Source organism: Cervus elaphus, chromosome 15 (assembly GCF_910594005.1).
Source record: "Cervus elaphus chromosome 15, mCerEla1.1, whole genome shotgun sequence".
Taxonomy (NCBI): Eukaryota; Metazoa; Chordata; class Mammalia; order Artiodactyla; family Cervidae; genus Cervus; species Cervus elaphus.
Genome location: NC_057829.1, coordinates 92,682,501 through 92,707,325, shown reverse-complemented (window position 1 = coordinate 92,707,325; position 24,825 = coordinate 92,682,501). Strand labels below are relative to the sequence as shown.

At 58.0% G+C, this 24,825-nt stretch overlaps 2 protein-coding genes across 3 annotated transcripts in view; both read left to right on the top strand.

The window, feature by feature from the left end:
- The window catches only part of STK32C (serine/threonine kinase 32C), a 72,115-nt gene that overhangs the window by 31,988 nt on the left and 15,302 nt on the right, over positions 1-24,825 (top strand). Inside the window, exons 1-2 of one of the 2 annotated variants that reach the window (XM_043926555.1) lie at positions 1,362-1,432; positions 5,189-5,244. Coding sequence is in view for 1 of the 2 variants with exons in the window: in XM_043926554.1 (XP_043782489.1) it covers positions 5,189-5,244 (56 nt within the window). In the remaining variant the exon portion in view is untranslated. Of the gene's footprint in view, positions 1-1,361; positions 1,433-5,188; positions 5,245-24,825 lie in introns of those variants that run through there. The other variant, XM_043926554.1, reaches the window with a different exon arrangement.
- On the top strand, positions 7,457-10,856 carry LOC122709296. The gene is made up of 4 exons (XM_043926556.1): positions 7,457-7,468; positions 8,817-9,036; positions 9,723-9,880; positions 9,987-10,856. The coding sequence occupies exons 1-4, from the start codon at positions 7,466-7,468 to the stop codon at positions 10,389-10,391; spliced, it is 786 nt and encodes a 261-aa protein (XP_043782491.1). The 5' UTR covers positions 7,457-7,465; the 3' UTR covers positions 10,392-10,856.

Below are 24,825 nucleotides of genomic sequence, written 5' to 3'. Positions count from 1 at the left end.
GGGCCCCGGGGCTGCAGGAGGGGTGCTCGGGCCCAGAGGAGGCCTGTGCCCCGTCCAGGGGCCTGCTGTCTGCTGCCCGGGGCAGGACCATGGAGGGGGTGGGGGTGCCTGACGGGCCCTCCCCCTCTGCTGGGTGGTCGCTCGGTGCCCAGGAGCAGCCTGAGGGTGCCCACCCCGCTTCTCGGGAACCTGGCATGCTGGCCAGAGCACACGCCCGATTCCGTTTTCCACCTTTCACCTTCTTGTCCAGGGGTCTCTGGACGTCCTTGGGGCCCAAGCAAGCCCCTGGTCACAGGGCCTCCCGCGAGGTGAGGTGGGCGGTGGAGAACCCCATCCTTCCCGTCCTTAGAGACGCTCAGGGATGCCCGCCCTGCACCCTGTTGCTCTGAGAAGTAAACACGATGCTGACCGTGGGGCCCCCGTGGACGGCCTGCCCCTGGCCCCCCGGGTCTCGGTCCCCGCAGACCTTCAGCCTTGAAGGACGAGCGGCACTGGGCAGGTCAGGGCCTCAGCATGTCTGTGAGGTGACCGTTTGCTGACCAGGCCCCTGCGTGCGCCCGTGTCCGTCACACAGGAGGGCTGGCCGGGCGCCCCGGGAGGTGGGGAGGCGGGGTGGGTGCCCTTAGAGGCTGGCAGGGAGTCCTGGGAGGCAGGGTGGGTGCCCCGGGAGGCGAGGTGGGCGCCCAGGGAGGCAGGGAGGTGGGGTAGGCACCCCGGGAGGCAGGAAGGTGGGGTGGGTGCCCCAAGAGGCTGGCAGGGAGTCCTGGGAGGCAGGGTGGGAGGCAGGGAGGCGGGGTGGGCCTGGGCCTGGGTGCGTGGCCGGGCGGGACGCGCCCTGCGGTCACAAAGCTCTGCGGGCCTTGGAAGCATTGGGTGATTTTCTCTGACGGGTTTTCTGGGTCAGTTCAGTCACCTTGGGTGTGAACATCCACAACACGTGACATGTGGTTTGTGACCACCCTTTCCACGTGATCCCCGCTTTGGGGTGGGTTCTCTTGAGACTGAGAATGCTCCGGGGGCCTAGGTGCCCAGGGCGGGGCGGGCTGGCCTGGATCCCGGCTCCAACCCGAGCCGGGCCTGCCCCCCAGACACAGCTGCCACGCTGTCTCAGACCGCGGGAGGCCAGGACGTGGGGGCGGAGGGTCGCGAGCCGGGCTGCCCCTCCAGGCCTCGGGAGCGTCCACCCCCGGGCTCCCTCACCCTTGCTGGTAGCCATGGTGGTGACTCACGACTCAGCCGTCTATTTTTACTCTGCCTTGCTTTCCTCGCTGGAGGCAGCTTTGTCTGTTTTAAGAAAAGCCCCGGCTTGTGGGAGCAGTGCCGTCTGCACCTGGACTCTCAGGAGACCCTGCGTGCTCCGTCCGTGGCTTGTCGGGAGGGGCCTGGGGCCCACGCGGGCGGGCGCTGACCCAGGCGCTGAACCCTGACAGAGGTCGGTGCCAGGGCATTCTCCTCTCGGGGGGAAAAGAAAGGGGGGCCAGGTGTGCACGGAATGCTGATGGCTTTATTTTTAGGGAAAACGTGTTCAGACGTTACTGGCCTTCTGGCTTTGGGTCTGCTGGTTGCTGCCCAAGAGGCAGCTTTCGACTTTTCCCTGCTGCTTTGCTGGGTACTCAGGGGGCCGCTGCCCCTCTGCTCCCTGCCCTCCTCTGCCAGCGGCCTTCCCCTCCTGGCCACCAGCAGGACCGATGGTGCGGGCTGAGGGCGACAGGGCCAGGCCTCCTGTGTCCAGCGGCATGGGGACAGTCAGTCTCCCTGGATACAGGGCTGTCGGAGCGTCGACCCCACTTCCAGAAAGGAGCTCCTTGCGTTCTCCTGGGGGTGGTGGTCTCCTGGGGAAACCCGGAGATCAGATGAGAAGCACCCCATCTGGGAATGTGGCCAAGGACCCCGTGTGGGACAGAGCTCTGTCTGGGCCCCTGGGCTTTAGTGCTGAGCTGGGTTATAAGGAAAGCGGCCCGTGACCCTGGGGCTCAGGCCGCTGATGCTGGCCCAAGCCAGGACCTGCAGAGAGGGTGCTGTGGGCTCCCGCGAGGCCGTGGGTGCTGCTGGGAGCTGGTGCTGGCACCTCGGCCCTTGTGAAATAGAATTAAAACCTCCCTCCACTCATGTTTAGCTGGCTGGGTCAAAATGACCTATTTTCCTAGCAACCGCTGTGCTTCCGATGGCCAGCTCTGCACATGAAAGCCGGCCTTGAAGAATAAGTGTTCTCAAAACCCTTGTTTTAAAATATTTATCCACCTCAAGAGGAGTCTGTGCCAGTGCCTGTGTGCCCGCGGGGTCCCCTGGTGTCCTTGCGGGACTCTGGCTCCCGGCAGAGACGGGTCAAGGTCAGACAGGACTGTTGGGGCTGAATTTCCGTTTCCTCTTATGGGCGCTGTAGCCCGGGCGGCGTCGGACGCAGGGGAGAGTGTGCTGAGCGTCCCGGCGACCTCCCTCCCGCTGGAGACTTGTTCCTCTGTGACTGGGCCCCCGGGCCCCCAGCGCCTCCCTGGGCCGCAGGCCCTGCCCAGCAGTGGCCAGAAAGTTGGGAGGAGGGTGGACACAGTGTGCCCCCACCTCCTCTCTGCCCTGGGACCCCCGCCTCTGTGCACACACACGTTCCTCTGGCGGCCTCGGGGGTCGGGCAGCCCCGGGCCCCTCCTCTCGCTGGTTCCGCGCTGGGGGACCTGACCCGCATTTCCAGCGCGCCCCTGGGCCCCCAGTGCCTCCTGGGCCGCAGGCTCTCACTGCGTCCTCCAGATTGCAGCCTCGCGGGCGCAGACACGCCCCAGCTGTTGTGACAGGTCCCCCGCGGTGGTCTCTGTTTCGCTGTCATCGGAGGCCCGAAGGAGAGCCAGAGGCGGGCTGAAAGCCTCGCCCTGCGCCGGGCGGGGGCGGTGGGGCTCACGGGACGTGCCGTCCCACCCAGAGTGGGTCCAGAGGCTGGTGTGTGGCCAAAGCCGGCCTGGGTGCGGGAGGGGCCCAAAGCGTGCTCTGGGTCTCGGGTTCCTCTCAGGGGGCTGTGGGCAGGGTCTGGGGATGGGTGGGAGCCATCCTGTGTGGTGGGCCCCGCCCGGGACATCCTGCCCCCTTGGGCAGGCAGGGGTAGATTAGGTGTAGGCGTCAGGGTGGAGCCATGGTCCACGGGTCCCCGGACCCCCAGTCACTGGAGCGCAGAGTGACCCTGGTCAGTGGGTGGGCTTGAGGCTCACCTGGAGGGGTCCAGGCCAGCCCCGCTTTGAAGCCGGGTCACCATGGCGATGGTCCTTGCTCATGGCTTGTGGTCTGACGCCGTGTGCGCCTGCCCGGCGCTGGGCCTGCCCCGGGCCTCGGCCCCAGAGCTCCTGAGACGCCTGGCAGCCACGTCTGGGCTCCCTTCCCCCCGCCACGTCTCCCTGGGTGGCTCCCCTCATCACCCACCACGCGGTCTGCGGTCTGGGATCTGCAGTCATCCTGCTGGTGTCTCAGGAAGCGGGGAGAGTTGTGTCAAAACCACAGGCTGGCACCGCAGGCTGGCCGGTGCAGACCACAGCCTGGGGTGGGGGGAGCGTGCAGGCCAGCTCCCGGAGTGCTCGGCCTGCCCCACAGCCTGGCTCGGTGCCCGGGGCCTCTGACGTCTCTGCTGACCCGTCCACTCAGTCCCTCAAGGAGCCCCCTTATGGGCATACACGGGGCTGCCTTGTGCGTCTGGCCTCTTACTTAACACAGCTTCGTTCCCATTTTCCTCTGCTGGAAACACGAAAGTTCGGAATTCGTGGTTTTCTCTTAAAACGACGATTTGTTTGCTAAGCACTTTGCTAGCTCATGGCTCGGAGGCGCCCTTGCTTGGGGCCCTGCTGGGGCTGTGGTGGGGGCAGCAGGGCACGCAGCGCCCAGAGAGGGAGGCACCACCGTCTGCCCCAGGCCCCAGTCTGGGCTGCCTGGACGCCGTCGGTCTGGGCTGCCAGGACGCCGTCCAGGTGGTGGTTCCCGCGGTGGACACGGATGCAGCCCCATCCTCTGCACAGAAGCAGCCAAGCTGCGCTGACCGTGGGCACATGGGTGGGTGAGGAAGGAGCCGGGGGTCTTCGGGCGGCAACCGGCCGGACCCAGGAGCGGCCTGGGCAGGCGGGTGGGGGGCTGGGCCCTGAGCCCCCGCAGGCCCACCCCACGGGCTGCTGGGCGCCCTGCCCCATGCCCCTAGGCCCCACCCTCTCCCTGCTGCCCACGGGGACCTCCTGAGATCCCGAGGTCCCGCGGGCGCCCGGGGCAGAGGGCAGTCCCGAGCTGGCCGAGGGGCACTGTCCCTGTGAGGACCAGGCCGCCCTGCACCTGCCTCTCGGGGCGTGGGAGCCGTGCAGCATTCCCAGGTCCTGCCGGCGCCGGCCTGGAGGTGGACAGGCATGGGAGGGCTTCTGGCGGACGGGCCTGTATGTGGGGAGCCTGTCTCGGGAGGCTGTGACGGTTACAAACACTGGACTCTCCCCAGGGCTTGGGGGCTCGCTGTCAGACTCCGTGGAGAAGGTCCATTGCAGTGAGGCCTTGAGGGGTCTCTCTCAGACGGTGGACGGCCCTGTTACCGTCCCGGGGCCCTTTCAGGACCCCCTCGAGCTGGTCCGGAGACACCTGCGGGGCACAGCCCCCAAGGCTGTGGGAGGGGTGACCGAGGGTCTTTGTGGGTTTGCGGCAGCTCTCGCTGGGGGCTGCTGTAGGTGCCGTGTGCTCTGATCACATCCCGTCTGTGGGCGGCATGGCCTGGCCTCCCCCTACAGTGGGCCCAGGAGGAGGGGCTGCCCGGCCCCGGGGCCCCTCTCTGCCTTGGCTCAGGCCCTCCCTGCAGCACCATGGCTGACCTGATCCCGCTCAGGGTGACGTGGACCGCTCGGTGCCTACAGGGGTGCCCTGCAGTGTCGGGGCCCCTGCGGTGTTGGGGGCACCCTGCGGTATCGGGGGCTCCCTGCATTGTGGGGGGCGCCCTCCAGTGTTGGGGGCTCCCTGCAGCACTGGGGGCTCTCTACATTGTGGGGGGCTCCCCAGAGTGTCAGGGGCACCCTGCAGTGTTGGGGGCTCCCTGTGGTGTTGGGGGGCTCCCTGCAGTGTTGGGGGCTCTGCGCAGCATGGGGCTCCCTGCAACATGGGGGCCCTGGGCAGACTGCTCGGGCCGGGGGCCCTGGCGGGCACCAGCCCTGCTGCCCCCTCACCTGGCACCCCTCTGCTCTCTCTGCAGTGAACCTGGACCACTTCCAGATCCTGCGTGCCATCGGGAAGGGCAGCTTCGGCAAGGTAAGGCTGCGGCGGGGCGGGCTGGATGCGTGTGGGCTGGGCCGGCCGCCTGGGTCTGCTGGAGGGTGTGGTTGTGCCTCCCGCAGGGCAGGCCAGCGATGCTAGAGGCCTCGTGTGGGCTGTCTGTGAGCCCGCCACCACTAGGCTCTCCTGGCCCAGGTCTCTGGGCTCTTGTAGCGCAGCTCACCCTCAGCCGAGCTGGGGGTGCAGATGGCGCACCCCTGGGCTCTTCCGGGGCCGAGACCCTGAGGTCCACTCGCCCTTCACATGAGCCCCTTTCTATAGCAGTGGACAGAGCGGCCCGAGGCCCGGGAGGGAAGTGCTTGAGGAGCCGCTCCGTGGGGGGCTGGCCCCCGTGTCTGGAGCCGCAGAAGCTGGAGCCCAGAGGCCAGGCCTGCGCTGAGCCGTCCCTCCAGGCGGGCAGGGGCAGGACCCAGGTGGCGGCCACACAGCCCTGCCCCACACAGGGCACCCCAGCCCGTTCTCCACTTTCTCTTGGCCGGATCCAAGCTCCTGATTGCAGCTTTATCCTGCCTGGAGATCGGGGGTAATTATAACTCCAAGAGGCTGAACAAGCCTCTGCAAAGGTTAGAATTAGCTCCCGGGACTCTGCCTGACGGGCCTGTTGTAAATGAGTCACTTCTGAAAGGACAGTAGCTTTTCGGCTCCGGGGCTAGGATGGAGGAGGCAGCTGCCGCCCCATGTTTCAGCCCTGGAGGCTCGTGCGGGCGCCGGGCCGCCTTTGCCCACCCCCACATCCCTGCGCCACAGCCGCTGCTGCCTCGGGTTACAGGCCGGGGGGTTGTAAGCCAGAGAAATGAGCCCCCGGCACAGACACGCTGAAGTGCTCCGTGCTCTAGGGGGCGAGGACTGCTACCACCGCTGGGGCCAGGACCCAACTGATGGGCCCCGGCCTTTTGTCGGTTGTGCAGAGACAGTTGATCCAAAAGATGAGGTTCTTGGTTGGTGAGTGTGTCAGACTTTGATAGCACCTGGGACCATCTCTGCCACTTGGCCTCTCCCAACGGAGGAGGGATGGCTTCGGGGCCAACCAGATGTTCCCAAAGTGGGCCTGGGAAGGAGATTGGGGACCCTCGGGGCAAAGACTGACCAGGAGAGGTGAGGCTGGTGGGCCTGGTGCTGTTCCATGCCCATCTCCCAGCCCCAGGCTGGTCCCTCCGCACCCCTGCCCGGGGATGGTCCTCCTGCCTCATGAGCACAGTGGGCCGCCCTTCTGCCTGCAGTCTCCGCCGACCCCAGGATTCTGGTCCTCCAGGCAGGTCTTGGCTTTGAAAAGCAGGGTCCCAGAGATGGGTCTGTGTGGAGTGGAGAGAAAGTAGGGACCCAGAGACGGGGCTGGTGGCGTGGGGTAACTAGAGGGGGCGTGGGGTAACTAGAGGGAGCGTGGGGTCCTGCCAGGGTTTTAGCTCAGATGCAAGTCACCGTGTATTTGGAGGGCAGCTTCCTGCTTCCTAATTGGGCCCCCAGTCAAGCCTCCAGGGGTCCCTGGGCTGCAGGGCCGGATGCCAGGGCATGTCTGGAATGTGGGCTCTGGCCCCTCCGCTCTCCATGTGGCCGGGGCAGTGACCCCACCTGGAGAGGGGTGAGGACTTGGAGTCTGCTCCCATGTGCAGGCGGGCCTGCGTGTGCAGCTGTCTGCACGTGGCCTTGTTTCAGAGGGTGTGCAAGGGCTCAGGCGTGCCCAGATGCCTGGTGAAGACTGGCCTTAGGGACTGCTGGGAGCCACCTTCGACCCAGTGGGTGTGAAGGGCAGCCGCACCGGACGCGCCCCTCCACCCCCCGACGGATGCAGGCACAGGGGTTGGTGTGTCGTGTGACCTGTCTGTCTGCGGCGAGGTGGCTGGTCACCCCCTTTGGGGGAGAGTGCCTGGAGATGGGTTATGCAAACATGCCGTATCGGGTCCCGAGGGCAAGACTGGACGTTGTGTCTGGTTTTGTTTCCAGTCTTTTACGACGGTAAATTTCCCGTCACGTAAAAGGTGCCGTCCAAGCCGGGTTTAAGTGCACAGCTCAGCAGCATTAAGCGCCTCCCTTCTGTCACGTGGCCGTCACCCCATCACCCCAGGGCTCTCTGCATCCGGTAGAACTGAACCTCTGCACCCTGAGAACAAACCCCGTCCTCCCCCAAGCACCAAGTTCTAGGAGAAATCGTCTCCCAGGATAGAGGGCTTTGCTGTCCGAGGCAGAACGGAAGCCGTGAATGGTGAGAACCCAGCCCGTGCTGGTGTGTGGGTGGACGGAGCTCTGTCGCCGGGTCTTCTGGGTCATCTTGGCCACCCGGCTGCACGAGGAAGCTGGCCTTCCTCAGAGCAGAGAGGCCGGGCAGGAGTGGAGCTGCCCACCGGCCACTTCCCGTCCAGCTCCAGGCCCCCATGCAGTGCTGGGCGCTGGGGGGTCCCCTGGCCGTGCCTGCGGGATGTGGAGCTGGGCGCCCCCAGCAGTGGGCCTCCGGGGGATGGGTGAGCACCGCAGGCAGCTGGGCTGTGGGCCCGCGTGGGCTGCCTTCGTGTCCGTACCTGAAATCTCAGACTGCAAGGGACACCTTGGCCCAGAGAGCTGAGAAGGGGTGACAGACATGAGCGAGTGTCCTCAGGGTGTGGACGGGTAGGGCTGACTGGTCCCCAGGGTGGCCGGGCCCGCTCATGGTCTCTGCCCTCCTGGGCCGGCTCTCCCCAGCTCAGCTCAAGGTGACCTCTGGGCAGGCGTGGGGCCCTGGGGGTCAAACCTTTGCCTCTGGGGGCCCCGGGGAGTCCCAGCATGGCTGGGCTTAGCCAGCTGCCCCCTCAAGCAGGTCTCTGGTAAACCACCATTGTAAAGAAGTGGTTATTATGAATGGTAAACCATGAGCATATTAATTTTTGTCTTCAAAGATTGGTCTCCCAAAAGCAGAGATGTCCGTAGGGCTGGACTGCGTGTGGACGCCCCAGCCCTACCTCCCCTCCTGCTCCCCGCCCCACCTCCCTTCCCAACCTGGCCTGGCCTGCAGCTGCCCCGGGGAACCTCAGACCATCCCTGGCCGAGGGGTGGGAACACCGGCCCCGTGGACCAGGCTGAGGCCCCAGCCCGCCGCCTCTGCCCGCCCGCCCGCTGGGGCTGGCGTGTGGGGTCCTCACCTCTGCCCCTGATTCCGGGTCTGGCCATGGGATTGGCAGTGGCTTCGTCTCTGCTGAGTTCATGAACAACAGGGTGGCTCCAGCCACAGGACTGGGGGCGTCCTGTGGGTGAGGGAGGAAGGGCCCCCTCATCCTGTGCTAGGGAGCCCCCTGCCCACCTCCCCCCACCCCCGGCAAGGCGAGCTCTCCTCCGTACCCTGGATACCTCCTCATAAGGACCTCACCCTCAGATTTCTTTCTTCTAAACGTGCCCCTCCTCCCCCTTCCAGCTGGGGGTCCACTGGGGTTCAGTCCTTGGCTCTGAGAAGCCCCCGGCCCCTACCTGTCACCGGATCGAGAACCCCCCCACCCCACCCCTGGGCCCTGAGCTGGTGTGGGCATGGCTCTCAGGAAGCTCAGCTGCTCTGCCCACCCCAGCCTGTGGACGGTGCCCAGCAGGGCCTGCAGGAGAGCTCTGGGCTTTCCAGGGTGCCCGCTGGCCCCTGGGGCCCCATGGCAGCTCCACTTCCCTGGAGGATGGACTGCTCCTCCTCCGTGACCCCTCCAGCTGGCCTGGGGCCCGACTCGGGAGCTGTGGCCTCCGTGCTTTTGTCTCCTGGAGCCCCCGCCAGTCCGTGCGTCCCCCGCCTGGACCCCTGTCTCCCTGTCTGCGGCCCAGGTGAGCTTGACGTGTGGCCGCCCTCCAGGCCTCTCTGTTCCCGGCTGCCCTATTTTCAACATGTGTGGCCACTGGCCCCTGACCCAGGACTTACGGGGCTCCCGCGGGGAGGGGCCTGGGAGAAAGAGTCTGCCTGCCCGCGGCCAAGCCCTGCCTCCTTCCGGGGCCGTCGGGGAACCTGGAAGGGCCCAGTCCATCCTTCAGGCTGCACCCAGGCTCCAGCTGCCCGCAGCAGGCCCTGTATTCAGTGGCTCCCAGGAAGTAGGGTTCTTTTCAAGTGTGACAGGCGTAAGCCACACCCACAAGCCTGGGCCTCCCCAGTTCTGTCCAGTTGAATGACCTGGCTGTAGTTTACTCCAAGGCGGATCATTTAAGGTGGAATAGTTAAGACTTAGAAAAAATTGGTCTATTTTTCTGTGGGTGCTGGAGAAGGCCCAGCCTTAAATAGGCCCCTGCCCCTGCTGTGTGTCTGTGTGTATATGTGTGCCTCTGTGTGTGTCTGTGTGTGTGTACATGTGCGTCTCTGTGTGTGTGTGTGTGTGTGTGCCTGTGTGTCTCTGTGTGTGTACGTGCGTGTGTACCTGCCTGTGTGTGTGTGTCTGTGCAGCGGGGCCTCCCCAGCACTGTGGGCAAGGTCTGTTCTGCATCCAGGAGGCTGACTTCCAGCTCCAGGCCTCACTCAGCAGGATTATCGCAGGACCTGCTGACGGGCGTGCAGAGTGCCCGAGCTGCGTGCATCAGTGGTGTCTGCAGCTCCCCCAGGACAGGCTCAGCTGAGGGGCACCCCCTATGCAGCTTCCAAGACCACGCCGACCCTGGGCCGGGGCCACAGGCTGCTGTGCAGGTGGGGGCGTCCTCGGCCCTTTTTGCTGCTCCTCCCAAAAGCCTGGACTCACTCTCTCTGGGGCCCTGGTTACCTGAGGACACGGAAGGTGTGTTTTTACTTTTAGATCAAACGTCTGTCGCTTCCCCACCTTCTTCCTGGCGGTGGGCGGCGGAGGCAAGAATCAAATACCCGCCTTCCCAGATGGAACCTGCCCAGGAGCTGCTGCCTCCCTGCTCCCATCACGGCCGCCCCCTCGCCCCGCCTTCCTCTCCTGCCCGCCCGGCCCCCTCCTCGGGCCTCCGGCAGCCTCCCTGTGTTCTCAGGAGGCCATGGTGTCCGCCGGGCCCACCTGGGGCCCTGTCTCACTCTGGCCTCTGTTTACACCCAGTGTTACTACTCTGATACTCAGAACAAAGAGCACTTCATCCGGAATGGAGCATTTTCAATTGGCCAGCTCAGCTGCTCTGCCATCCGCCCGCCCTCTGCCCTCCGGGGCTCCATCCTGACTCGGGAGCTCCGTTTATTCTAACCCGGGGCCTTCAGTGCCTTTACAGCCCAGCTCGTGCTCCTCCGCAGCGTCAGCTGCCCTCACGTATTCGTATTTCTCATTAAACTTTCAAATACATTTCGTCAAGCTCAAAAATAAACTCACTGAAATTTGGGCAGGACTTGCATTTTAAGATTAAATGGGAGGAAAGTTGGTATTGTACCCACCTGGAGATCCCTCACATTTTGTCGTATTTGTTTGTCTGTTGCTCTCATGGTTGTTTCATGTTAACTGTTATATATCATCTTCTTTGTCACTGCGGATGGTTCTCTATTCCAGCCTTCCTTCTGATTTATTGGAGATGGTGGCTTCTGTGTCCCTGACCACCATCCTGCCCTCTGTCTCCCTGCAGCTGCTGAGGGCAGGGAGTGCCAGGCGGGGGCTGGGGTGGCCCTGGTCGTGGCTCACGCACCCTCCCCAGGTGTGGGCAGGGGGCCCTGGCTTTGCCATCTGTGGATGACCCATCCTGGGAACAGCAAGGCCCCGTCTGGCTTAACCTGGGGCATTTGGGGCTAGATATTCTCCGTGCTGAAGGGCTATGTTCCTGCTGATGTCGTCCGGGGGCAGGGGTGGGTCTGCAGAGCCCCCAGCAGCGGGCAGCTGGCCAGCCAGAATCAGGAAGTGGATATCGAGGCTTCTGATGGGCACAGCCCTGTGGGAGGAGACCACTTCCCGGGGGCCGGGCTGGGGCGTCGCTCCGCAAGTCCCAGAGGGCCCGGCCCTGGACGCTGTGCCCTGCACAGTGGGCAGGACCTGCTGTTTGCCAGGAGTACCCCGGCTCTCCCCTGCACCCTGGCCCCCGTGCCCCCCAGGCCCGGTCCTGACGGTGGGTGGTTCCTGCCCCCACTGCCCGGGCCTCCTCTCACTTGCTGCCCTGTGTACCCCACACCTCACAGCGCCCTTTTCCTCTGCTTCTGCATGAAGGCTGGGCTGCCATGGGGGCCTCTGGAGTGACTGCACTGTCAGTGTTTGGGTGGGTGGGCCTGGACACCCTCTGCCCTCCTGCAGCCCGGGCCCATTGGGAGGCCTTGGGGTCCAAGGCAGGACACTCACTGTGAAACAGGGCGGGCATGGGGGCTGTTCTCCGGTGGGAGACCTGGGGCCCCTTCTCTGGCCACCTGGGCCCCGCCCGGGTGAGATGGGCACCCTGGCCTCCGGCTTCTGCAGAAGGGCTGGTGGGAAATTACCTGGGGGTGAGAGGGAAGCACCATCCTCAGGGGACAGAGTGGCCGGCGCCTGGGCCCCGCCGTCACCTCACTCCGGCTTACGGGGAAAGGACTCAGATGGGCCCAGCCACCTGAGGACTCCCCTGACCCCGATCCTCAGGCGGACCTGGGAGGTGTGGGCGGGAGGGCGGGAGATGGTTGCAGCTGGGGCAGCCTCTCGGCCACACCTCTCTCCCTGTTTTCAAGGCCCCCTGGGGAGGCTACCGTGCCCAACCTCCCCCTGCTGCCATCTGAGTGAGAAGCCTGCGCTCACGGTTGCCGTGGGAACGTCTCGGAGGATGGCAAATGCTCAGCCCGGCAGAGCGCTGCGGTGACATCTCGCTGAGTTAACACAGCAGGAGCTGTTCTGGGTTCAGTGCTCCCTCATGGCGGAGATGCTTTGGGGGAGAGGGCGGCTGTGACTGAGGCTCAAACGTGCCGGGTTCTGGAATGGAATGCGAGCCTGGCCGTCTGCAGCCACCTGGGGCGGGGGTGCTGCTGGAGACAGCTTTGCCTGCAGCCCGTGCTTGGCTCTGGCCCTTGCCATCAGCTTCCAGCTTCCTGAGCAGGCTCTTCATCCCTTCTCCTGAGATGTCCAGGCACCAGATCTGGATGCTGGCTCTTAGAAGTCGGTGCCTACCGACCTTCAGCCCAGGCTCCACCTTCCCACCACACCTCGACTGCCGCTGCTTGGGTGGTCTCCAGGAGCCGTGGGCAGCATCACTGAAGGAAAGCCAGTGGTGGGCGTCAACAGCATCCTCAGGGCCCTGCCACCCCCATCCTGGGCTGCTTGTGGTCACCACACGCACCCAGACCCGGTTTTCTCATCAGGGGCCGCCCTCATGGATCCCAGCCCTGGCTCCTTGGCCACCTGCTCCCACCGCTCTGCCCGCCCCAGCTCGCTGCCCACACAGGGCAGGGCTGACCCATGGCTGCAGCCCAAGAGATGTCATGGAGCTGTCTCCATAGTCACAGACCTGTACTCCTGACCTTTGAGCAGGTTCTTGACTGGATTAGTTGGGATATAAGTTGGCTTGGTATTATCTTTAAAAAAATTAGAGTAAAATACACATAACCTAAGATTTGCCATCTTTTTAAGCATATAATTCAGTGGCATCGGGTACATGCACATTATTGTAGAACCATCACCACTTCATCTCCAGAACTTTCTCATTTTCCCAACTGAAACTCTGTTCCCCATTAACACTGTAGCCCGCCCCCCCACCCCCACCCTCTGCCGCTAGCCCTTGTTGTTCAGTCACTCAGTCACGTCCAACTCTTTGCAAACCCATGGACTGCAGCACGCCAGACTTCCCTGTCGCTCACCAACTCCTGGAGTTTACCCAAACTCTTGTCCATTGAGTCGGTGATGCCATCCAGCCATCTCACCCTCTGTCGTCCCCTTCTCCCACCTTCCATCTTTCCCAACATCAGGGTCTTTTCCAATGAGTCAGTTCTTTGCATCAGGTGCCCAAAGTATTGGAGCTTGAGCTTCAGCGTCAGTCCTTCCGGTCAGTGTTCAGGGTTGATTTCCTTTAGGACGGACTCAGCACTGGGAACGTCTGCTCTCCTCTCTGTCTCTAGAGTCAGGCTTGTCCACACACCTGGTGAGCTGGGATCACACAGGGTCCCTGGCGGAGCGCGTGTAGCCTGAGATCCTCAGGGTTCACCCGGGCTGCAGCTCGTGTCAGCACCTCCTTCCCTCGGAGGCTGGACGGCGTCCTGTGACGTGGGTGGACCGCACTCCCTTCTCCGCTCGTCCCCTGACGGGCGGGCGCTGGGAATCCTTCCGCCTTTCCCTGGTGTGAATCAGGCTGCTGTGAACGCGGGAGTGTGAGCCTCTGTCTGGTCTCTGCCGTGAGTTCTCCTGGGCACACGCCGAGTGATGGGGCTGCTGGGTCACACGGTGGCCTGTGAGGTTTTAATGGTAGAGCTTTCGTTTCTGTTTAGGTTTCATTTACTGGTGGCTCAGTGGTAAAGAATCTGCTTGCAGTGTTGGAGACCCGGGTTCAATCCCTGGTTGGGAAGATCCCCTGGAGGAGGAAATGGCAACCCACTCCAGTATTCTTGCCTGGAGAATTCCATGGACAGAGGGGCCTGGTGGGCTACAGCCCATGGGGGACACGACTGAGTGACTAACACATTGGCCTGTTCAGGATTTCAGCATCTTTCATGCTCAGTTTGGATCATTTTCTTCACTGCTGTTTTGTTCCGCTTTTTGCTGGTTTTTCCGGGTGCAGTGGTGTGTTGGCCGTGAGACGAAGGTGCCCTGGGTTGGGACAGGCCCTTCACCGCCGAGCTCGCATGCGGGCGCCAGGTCTGGAGAGCATTTCCCAAGCTGAGCTGATGGCGCGTCCCCGAGGAACCAGAGGCCAAGATCTGCCTGGGAGCCCAGGGGGCTGGATGCCTGGGGTGCAGCTAGCTTCACGTTTTACTTTGCTCTCAGTACTTAGAGAGCCTCCTCTGTCAAATGTAGTGGTTATGTAAGATCCTTGCGTGACGCCAGGTTCAAATCTGTGTTCAGGCAAGTCTGGCCTCAACTGCTGCTCCTTCTGTCCTGTTTCCGCCTTCCTCCCACAAGTCCTCCCTCTGAGAAAGCTTGGTTTATATCCCCACTGGCTTCTCTCTACCGCGTTCACGGGATCTGCTTCTTAGATGCCCGGCAGCCTGGTGTTCACACTCCTTCCACACTCTGCTTTTGACTTGACGGTGTTTCTGGGCATCATGCTCATCTGTGAGACCACCCCGGTCCCTGCCCCTTGGGCCATACAACCGGCCCCGAGGCGTGTGTGCAGATGGGTTTCTGCGGCTGCAGCAGCTCAAACACGTCACCCAACAGTTGTGGTGCCGGACGTCCAAGCTGGGTCAGCTCTGGGCTATGGTCGCCGAGGGGCAGAGCTGGTCCTTCTGAAGCTCCAGGGAGAGCCTGCGTCTGCCTCCTCCAGCTTCCAGGGGCCTCCGCTCCCTGATGAGGACACTGGGGCCCCCTGGATCACTCAGGACAACCCCTGCTCTCAGTGTCCTTCACGTGACCCCAGCAGCAGCATGCCTTTTGCGTTCGCAGGGGCCCTTAGGGATGCAGGGCCCGTTGACCTGCGCCACACGTGTTCCCGGTGAGCGTCAGGCTGCGCCCCAGCTTTGAGGCCGCTGGCAGGGCCGCGGGTACCACGCCGCACGCGGGGGAGCCAGCCGTCTTCAGATGGGCTCCTAGAGGCGGGCGGCGCGGGTGGCAGCTGGATGCGGTGTGATGCTGCCAGACGCGCCAGCCCTCCATGGGGCCTGCGCTCCCTGAGGCCCCCGCCCAGGGCTGCTGCCAAGGCTGGGCCTCTGCCAGCCCGACAGGCGAGGGGGTATCACGGAGCTTTACGCTGCATTTCTTCATGAAAAGCCGGGTTGAGCGTTTGCTTTTTCCTTCGTCACGTCTGTTTCCTTATTCATGTTAAACCTGTTATACATCTGGAATTGATTCTGACTTAGAGTGTCATGAATGGGCCATATTTTGTCTCTTTTTATGTAGCTATTCAGTTATTCCAGCACCATATTTGAATCAGAAGTCTGCTCTCCCCATAAATTTGGGAGGCCGCCTGCATCACATACTGAACGTCCTTATGCAGGTGGGCCTATTTCTGGGTTTTCTGTCCGTCCCGTGGCCGGCCCGTCTGTTCCGCGGTCAGACCGCACATTATCAGAGAAGGTTTATGTAACATGCTCTGATACCTGACAGGCTCATGTCCCTGCCTCCTTCTGCTTTTAAAGTTTTTTTCTTGGCTATTTTTGCTTGACTGTCTTTCCCTATGAATGCTCTGACCAACTTGTCAGCTCCAGGAACAAAAAAAAATCTGAAAAACGTGAACTGCATTCAATTAAAATGGCAGTGGCCCTGCCATTGGTCACCGACTCTTCTGGGTCATCGGTCATTGGGGTTTCCCAGGGAAAGCCCGGGGCTGCCCGGGGACCCTAGGATCGCCAGACTTTATTCCTTTTCACACCTTAGATCCAATTCCATTTCCTCTTTGTCTGCCTTAAGTCGATTATGGGAGGAAGCAGCTCAGAAGCGAGACCAGTCCCATCAGGAAGTGGGTTCATGGGACCCACACTCGCAGCCTTGGGGGCTGCTCACGAAGGCAGAGGCTTCCGGCCCTTTCGTCGGTGCTTCTCCGTGTGACGTGGGGCCAGGCTGCCTCTGCTCAGGGAGACGCTGGACCCCGGGCTCTGACCTGCCACCACTGGGGCCATTCCACCATCGGGGCCTCCTTGGAGGGACTGAGCCCATTCAGCCTCTTCCAGCCGGGTCACTGACCATCTAAAGCCCTCATCAGCTGCCCCACCTGACTCTGCAGGGAGCCCCCGGCCCGGGGCTCAGACAGCTCCGCGTGTGCCCAATGGCCGTGGGCCTCCAAGGGCCGGTCTTGGGCTGGCAGGGGCCGTGCTGCCCGCCCCTGGGCCCGGGCTGGCCGGTGTGCAGGAGGTCAGGGTGTTCTCACCGCCCGGCCAGCTTGGAAGACGTGTCCCACAGCGGTTGTGACGAAGCACACACCTGGGGGGTCTCCCACAGTCCCTCCCGCAGCTGGAAGGCCGAGTCAGCAGGGGAGGGGAGCGCAGGGCTGGTGGCCAAGGTGGAGCTGGCTCTCACCCCTCTGCCTGCAGGGCTTTCAGCTGGGCCTGGGAATTAAAGTGACTTAAGTCAAAGGACATTACTTTGCCAACAAAGGTCCATCTAGTCAAAGCTATGGTTTTTCCAGTAGTTACATATGGATGTGAGAGTTGGACTATAAAGAAAGCTGAGCACCGAAGAATTGATGCTTTTGAACTGTGGTGTTGGAGAAGACTCTCAAGACTCTTGAGACTGCAAGGAGATCCAACCAGTCTATCCTAAAGGAGATCAGTCCTGGGTGTTCATTGGAAGGACTGATGCTGAAGCTGAAACTCCAATACTTTGGCCACCTCATGCCAAGAGTTGACTCATTGGAAAAGACCCTGATGCTGGGAGGGATTGGGGGCAGGAGGAGAAGGGGACGACAGAGGATGAGATGGTTGGATGGCATCACCGACTTGATGGACATGAGTTTGGGTAAACTCCGGGAGTTGGTGATAGACAGGGAGGCCTGGCGTGCTGCGATTCATGGGGTCGCAAAGAGTTGGACACGACTGAGCAACTGAACTGAAGTCAAAGGAACAGAGGCGTGCAGACACATTTGTTTAATGTAAGTTTGGCGTGACACAGGAGCCCTCGTAAGGAAATGAGGACCCACATTCCAGGCAGAACCTGGACGTTTTGTGCCAGCTTGGACAAGGTGGCCACGTGGAAAGGTAAGTGGAGTCTGTGAGAGGCTGAAGCGGGAGGAGAGATGTTCTAACAAGGGCCGTCTGCACCGAGTTCTCCTGGCCTTGATTTCCTGTCCTGAGGATGAGGTTGTCCGCCTGGGGTGATTCCCCAGTTTCAGGAAGGAAGGGGAGGGAAGCTGCCTTCCTGACCCTGCCATCTTGTGAGCGATGTTGGCTGGAGATGATCGTGAGCAGAGAGCATATTTCAGGGTGTACCCCAACTCTGCTCACACACACGCCCGCCCAGGAGGAGTCTCCGCTGTGAACTCCATCTCGGTGAGCCAGTTTCTCAGTCCCGAGAGCAGGTCAGTGTAGTTAAACAGTCACGTCTCGTGGGCCCGGGTGGGGGTGGGCCCCCACCCCAGCCCAGTGAGGACCCCAGTGAGGACCCCAGTGAGGACCCCAGTGAGGCTTCTGTGTGGCCTGAGCCACCAGTGCCTAATGAGCGGCATTTCGGGGGAAACAAAGGAAGAGCGAAGATTGCAGGTTAAGCCAAACGCCGACCGGGTCGGACCAGAGGGCAGCCAGCGGCGGCGGCGTCCAGGAGGGAGACCCCCGGGCCACGCTGGCTGGGGGGCTGGGGGCAGGCCCCGGCGGCTGCAGTGCGTTTCCTGGGCCGCGGTTGGAACGTCTCTGGTGGCGACGTCGGGTGAGCTCTGAGGGTGCTGCACCCCACCCTCACCGATGTCCACACGCAACCTGCGGGGGTTCTCTGAGGTTTACGGAGCTGTTCCGCTTCAGTGAGTGGGGAAGTTTTCACGTCTTGTGATTCCACATCAGAAGGGTGGGAGACAAATTGGAAACGTGAATTACTGGCAGATGTGCCCATTCAACACCCCACAAGGTGAGCTGTTCTCTCCCTGAAACAGTTCTCTCCCTACATGCACCCGCCTTCTTCTTAAAGATAATCAAAGATTAATCTGTTTGCAAAACCAGTCTGGTCTCATTAAACATGACCTGATTACTGACATCAGTGCAACAAGAGCAGGCTGAACACGTAGGTCCTTTTAAGGTCCTTTTAAGCTCCTGCTTTGCTGACTTCTGTGAGGAGTTCCTGATCAGACTTCTAAAAGCCTCTTGAGGCCAGAAGCTCACTGAGCATCTCTTCAACAGACTGTGCCTTTAACACTCACACATTTGGGTGAGTTCCTCACTTCTCAATGTCCCCATGGTATCCTGAGATTCCCGGGACCTGCCAAGAAGTGACTGTAGTCCTCTATAACGTTGCAGACCCCGTAAGGCAGGCACCAGGCTGGAACTTGACAGGGTTTTCACAAGCATTGCTCCACAAGGTCAGCCTTAGTCTCTGGTCAAGCCTGATTTGAGTTGTCTGGAATTGTCGCTGTGAACACCTTTGTCCTGAGCAGTTTCCCTGCACATCTACTTGGCCATCAAAGATAAAATAATTGGTTGACAGCTTGGTTTGACAGTTGGGTTACAATGCCGTAAAAGTCAGGTTGCAAACTACACTGGAAAATGATAACATGTCAGTCAGCAAATCCTCTGTGGTCTCAGCCATCCCTCCCACCCATCAAAACCAGAAGTTTCCAAACTACAGCTAACATCAGAGGGGTGGTGAGTCGTTCAGCACAGTCTTGGAGAGCACTGATTATCGATTCTCAAGCTATCTTAGATACAGTCTCATGCCTTCTTTCCCCAATGTATTGTGCCATGCTAGAAGTTGGCAGAAAAATAAGACAGGCTCTTCCTAGTCCCCACAAGGAAGTGGTTACGTGATTCTTGATGAGCATATATTTCTTGAAACCCTTTTACTGTTCGATGGTGGAGAACATGACATAGACAGAATTTTGGTACTTGGCACAGAATCCAGCCAAGTAATACGAGGGCTGAGCGTGTGAGGGATCATTTCCACGTAACCCAGACGTGTGCCACAAGTTATGTACGCTCCCTATATTGTTAAGAACAGCAGCATCCTTTGTCTGATCATTTGAATTCCAGGGAAATCTCAGTTTTTAAGACCGTAAATTTATATCCAACATTAAATCCTGAATCCTTAATGATCAGTTGACTTTAACAAAAGAAGTATCATCACTTTCTCTAAAACACACTATAATCATGAATCTACACTTGTTAAATGAGTTCAATTTTTTTTGGCCATGCCACAGGCATATAGGATCTTAGTGCCCCGACTAGAGATCAAACCTGTTCCCCCTGCCCTGTAAGCATGGAGTCCCAACCAGTGGACCACCAGAGAAGTCCCTACTTTTTGTACTTTTATTTTCACAGTAAAATCCTTAAAAATTTTTGTTGTTAATTTTCATGTTTCATTCAGTTCAGTTCCATTGCTCAGTCATATCCGACTCTTTGTGACCCCATGAATCGCAGCACGCCAGGCCTCCCTGTCCATCACCAACTCCCGGAGTTTACTCAGACTCATGTTCATCGACTCAGTGATGCCATCCAGCCATCTCATCCTCTGTCGTCCCCTTCTCCTCTTGCCCCCAATCCCTCCCAGCATCAGGGTCTTTTCCAATGAGTCTTGGTATGAGGTGGCCAAAGTATTGTAATTTCAGCTTCAGCATCAGTCCTTCCAATGAACACCCAGGACTGATCTCCCCTAGGATGGACTGGTTGGATCTCCTTGCAGTCCAAGGGACTCTCAAGAGTCTTCTCCAACACCACAGTTCAAAAGCATCAATTCTTCGGCGCTCAGCTTTCTTCACAGTCCAACTCTCACATCCATACATGACTACTGGCAAAACCATAGCCTTGACTACACAGACCTTTGTTGGCAAAGTAATGTCTCTGCTTTTTAATATGCTATCTAGGTTGGTCATAACTTTCCTTCCAAGGAGTAAGTGTCTTTTAATTTCATGGCTGCAATCACCATCTGCAGTGATTTTGGAGCTCAAAAAAATAAAGTCAGCCACTGTTTCCACTGTTTTCCCATCTATTTCCCATGAAGTGATGGAACCAGATGCCATGATCTTCGTTTTCTGAATGTTGAGCTTTAAGCCAACTTTTTCACTCTCCTCTTTCACTTTCATCAAGAGGCTTTTTAGTTCCTCTTCACTTTCTGCCATAAGGGTGGCGTCATCTGCATATCTGAGGTTACTGATATTTCTCCAGGCAATCTTGATTCCAGTTTGTGCTTCTTCTAGCCCAGCATTTCTCATGATGTACTCTGCATATAAGTTAAATAAGAAGGGTGACAATATACAGCCTTGACGTACTCCTTTTCCTATTTGGAACCAGTCTGTTGTTCCATGTCCAGTTCTAACTGTTGCTTCCTGACCTGCATACAGGTTTCTCAAGAGGCAGGTCAGGTGGTCTGGTATTCCCATCTCTTTCAGAATTTTCAACAATTTATTGTGACCCACACAGTGAAAGGCTTTAGAAATAGATGTTTTTCTGGAACTCTCTTGCTTTTTTGATGATCCAGCGAATGTTGGCAATTTGATCTCCGGTTCCTCTGCCTTTTCTAAAACCAGCTTGAACATCTGGAAGTTCACAGTTCACGTATTGCTGAAGCCTGGCTTGGAGAATTTTGAGCATTACTTTACTAGCGTGTGAGATGAGTGCAATTGTGCGGTAGTTTGAGCATTCTTTGGCATTGCCTTTCTTTGAGATTGAAATGAAAACTGACCTTTTCCAGTCCTGTGGCCAGTGCTGAGTTTTCCAAATTTGCTGGCATATTGAGTGCAGCACTTTCACAGCATCATCTTTCAGGATTTGAAATAGCTCAACTGGAATTCCATCACCTCCACTAGCTTTGTTTGTAGTGTTGCTTTCTAAGGCCCACTTGACTTCACATTCCAGGATGTCTGGCTCTAGGTGAGTGTTCACACCATTGTGATTATCTGGGTCATGAAGATCTTTTTTGTACAGTTCTTCTGTGTATTCTTGCCACATCTTCTTAATATCTTCTGCTCCTGTTAGGTCCATACCATTTCTGTCCTTTATCAAACCCATCTTTGCCTAAAATGTTCGCTTGGTATCTCTAATTTTCTTGAAGAGATCTCTAGTCTTTCCCATTCTGTTGTTTTCCTCTATTTCTTTGCATTGATTGCTGATCATGTTTCATTAAGTCCCTTTAAATATCTCTCTTTTTATTATTTAATCTTTTATGGCAAAATTATATTATGGCCAATTGTCTGCTTGCAGTAAAAATTCTCATGTTGAAAAAACCCAGAACCACTGCATCATTTTAAATACGACATTCCAGCTAAAGTCTGGTAACATAGCCAATGTTTTAAATTTAATAGGAGAACATATTCTACTGACCTTATATAAATAACTGTATTTTCATGAAAACAGGATGTTTAATAAGAGTTTGTGAATTTTAGAAGGAACAGATTGGGAGAGAAGATAAATGTCTCAGTTCTGTTTACAAAGGTGTAATTTTCCAGATTGCTGAAAGCTAATAGCTTAAGAGAAAGAAAAATAATAAGCCTGGAAAGCAAACACTAGAGGACCAGCAGTGCTTCAAAGAAAAAGTCGTAAAAATGATAATCATCTTCATGAGTTAACATAGTCCCGTGTAATTAATTCTTGTTTTCTTTAATCTCGGATTAGCAGTTTTAAGAACCCATCAGGGGACTTGCCTGGTGGTCCACCTTCCAGGGCATGGGATGCTGGTTCCCTCCCTGGGCGGGGACCTGAGACCCCACAGGGTACCGGACAGCTGAGCCCACACCCCACGGCTCAGGAGCCTTGCGAGGCAGCTGCTGAGGCCTGCTCACCCAGAGCCCAGGGTCTGCAGCAGGAGAGGCCCTGTGACGGGAACCCGGGCACTGCGCCGAAGACCCCGCGGGCCGCGGCTGAAGACCCGATGCAGCCAAAATAAATCTAAAAAATAAAAAAGGGCCCGTCAGTTTTCCCACTAGAGTTTAGACAGGCTCACCAAGTTCAATGGTATGGTCTTAGTTACCAGAAACTTGTATTCTAGGGTCTTTATCAAAGTCCTTTCCATGAACTTTTTAAAGATGAAGGATTTTTGTCTGCAGTTGATTGTAAAAGCTTTCAGGGAAGATCAGTGAAACAGTAACCATCTGTAAATGGCTAAGACTGAAAAATAACCATGGTCAAAGATCTGATGAGTTTATTGCAAAAATTATGCATTTATGGAAATTTGTTTTTTTCTGTTGCATATAACAATTTGTGATGGTAATTGGAATTATGACTGACATACAGTCATTGTGAGGACATTGAAAAACTTCTAGGCATTTTATATAACTTTGGAAGCTTACATATAAGTAATATGTATCCATATAAATATAGTTTAGGGAAGAGTTACCACCAGTTTTTATTTGATAATGTTTTCTATGTAACTTAACTTATCAAATAAGCCTAGTTAGTTTAATAGCTCTGTTTTTATAAGGCGAGATAACAAATCTTTTGAGATTCTCTAGGGTTCCTTGAAAAATCCCAAACTTAGTTAGAGGTCAAAGAGACCTTATTTCATGGTTGATTTTGGAAAGTTTGTAAAAAATGTCAAAGGGTTGAAAATATGATGAAATAATATTGCAGGTCATTGTGAAACAATATTTAGCCATTGAACCAAAGTGATAAAGATTCTAAAGGCAAATATAGGAAGTCACGTATTTGAGGAAAAAGAAAACTTGGTTCTAAGTAATCAAACACCCGATAAAGACGGCGTGAGGCTCAGGAAGGTGTTTGGACAAGACGCAGAATCTGTTTTCTAGGCAGGTTACTTAGAAGGTAGAGAAAAACCTTCTCAGGTCTCTTTTTGATAAACATCCTCTTTGTGTCCTCCTATGGGGAGACTAGATTTAATCTTTGCGGTATCATGGCTATTCCTAGGACTAGAAAAATAAGCATTACATAAATTATTTCTAAAACTCTCAGAAATATAGAAACCGACCCACACGTTTTTCGAGCTCATGTGACCTGGGATGATCTTTGGCAAGTAAATGCTAAGCCTTTTTTTAAGTGTATGTATCTGCTTTACTTCCGACTGTGCCGGGTCCTCACTGCTCTGCGGGCCTTGCCCTGGTTGTGAGACCGGGCTGCTCTAGTTTTGGGGCGTGGGCTCTCGTTGAGGTGGCTTCTCTTGTTGTGGAGCACGGGCTTCAGGGCACACGGGCGTCGTCGCTGTGGCTTGCTGGCCTCAGAGTACATGCTCAGTCATTGTGGCCCACGGCTTAGCTGACCTGCAGCGTGTGGAATCTTCCGGACCAGGGATTGAACCGCTGGCCCTCACATTGCAACACAGATTTCTTAACCAGTGGACCACCAGGGAAGCCCAGTTCAGTTCAGTCGCTCAGTCGTGTCCGACTCTTTGAGACCCCATGGACTGCAGCACGCCAGGCCTCCCTGTCCATCACCAACTCCCGGAGTTTACTCAAACTCATGTCCATTGAGTCAGTGATGCCATCCAACCATCTCATCTTCTGTCGTCCCCTTCTCATCCTGCCTTCAATCTTCCCCAGCATCAGGGTCTTTTCCAATGAGTCAGCTCTTCACACCAGGTGGCCAAAGTATTGGAGTTTCAGCTTCAACATCAGTCCTTCCGAAGAACACTCAAGACTGATCTCTAGGATTGACTGGTTTGACCTCCTTACAGTCCAGGGGACTCTCAAGAGTCTTCTCCAACACCTTAGTTCAAAAGCATCAATTCTTCGGCACTCAACCGGGGAAGTCCAGTAAAAGAGAAATCTTTAAATGGATATCTCCTCTAATGTGACTCTAAACCAGTGAGCCTAAAACCCACCAGCCTTTTGTGACCTCACCATGGGCCCCAGAGAGGGCAAAGAGATGCAGGCCTCCCCGAGATCTAGGGCTTCTCCCAGGTCAGCCCAGGAGAGCAGAGACCGCCGGGTCACAGGGAGTCAAACGCAACCCAGTCTGTCCTGAATCTGTGCTCCTGGACCAGCCACGCTGGAGGCTTCCCAGCCCAAGCAAGGGGGTGGGGGGACAACCGCACAGGCCGTGTGGCCCCAGGTGACCCGTGTCACACAGGAGACGGGACAGCACGCGCGTTCTGGGCTGGTGTGCGTCGATGGACGGCCCACGGGCTCCCGACACCAATCCCCAGGGAGAGGCACGTTCACAGACCAGCTTTAACTCGTGTCTTCCTCCCAGTAGGCTGTGTCTAGACGGGAAGAGCCAGGAAACAGCCCTGCCTTCCCCTCCCGAGGGCTCCCCACGGAGACCCCGCGGCTCCGGGACCCCCTCTGCAGGCCTCCCTGCTCTCACGACCCTTTTGTGCTCTCCAGAAACCCCCGGCGAGGCAAGATCTGACCTCTGCACGCTTGGGGTTTGGCTAGAATTCAAGATGAGCTGAGAACATTCCAGAACACAGAGCCCAGATTCAGGAGGCCTGGGTCCCTCTCACGCTCCATCCATCCTGGCTTGCCTCTGGCTCGGAGGAGCCCTGAACTGCGGGGCTGGGGCCCTGGGAGCGGATTGTGCTCGGCCTAGCCCCCGGCATCCCTCCTGGGGAGAAGACGGCATGTCACAGCCCCGGGCAAGAAGCTGAGTACCCCAGACCCTGACCTCCCCAGAGCTGGGCGTCCAGGCCCTGCCGTGGAAGCCTCGGGTGTGTGCGGGGCTGCCAGATGGGAGGAGAGGACTCCTGGCCGAGCGCTGGGCTCTCTCCTCGGCCTCTGTGCACCGACGGGGCGCTGAGTCGCCACCGCAGGCACCGGTTTCTCCTCCTCCCCATGCTGAGAGCGTGGGCTGCTCTGGGGACTCCCGCCACACCGCCCGGGGATGACGGACAGCAGCTCTTCCTGAACCGAATGGAGCCTCAGCCGAAGGGCCCCAGAGCTGAACCCAGGGTGGGGGTCAGCTACCGTTCACGCTGTTTACCCTTATTTTCATTTCGAAAGTTCCAACTGGCTTTCAAAGCAACCATGTTAAAAGCCATCTGGAAAATGCTGCAAGTTAGGGGAAAAAAATCG

Bases quoted from the DNA above. Each gene is read 5' to 3' on its own strand.
- LOC122709296 (XM_043926556.1), top strand. The intron at 9,037-9,722 runs GTGAGCTTGACG...CTCACTCAGCAG, and splicing joins TCTCCCTGTCTGCGGCCCAG to GATTATCGCAGGACCTGCTG. The intron at 9,881-9,986 runs GTGGGGGCGTCC...TTTTACTTTTAG, and splicing joins GGCCACAGGCTGCTGTGCAG to ATCAAACGTCTGTCGCTTCC.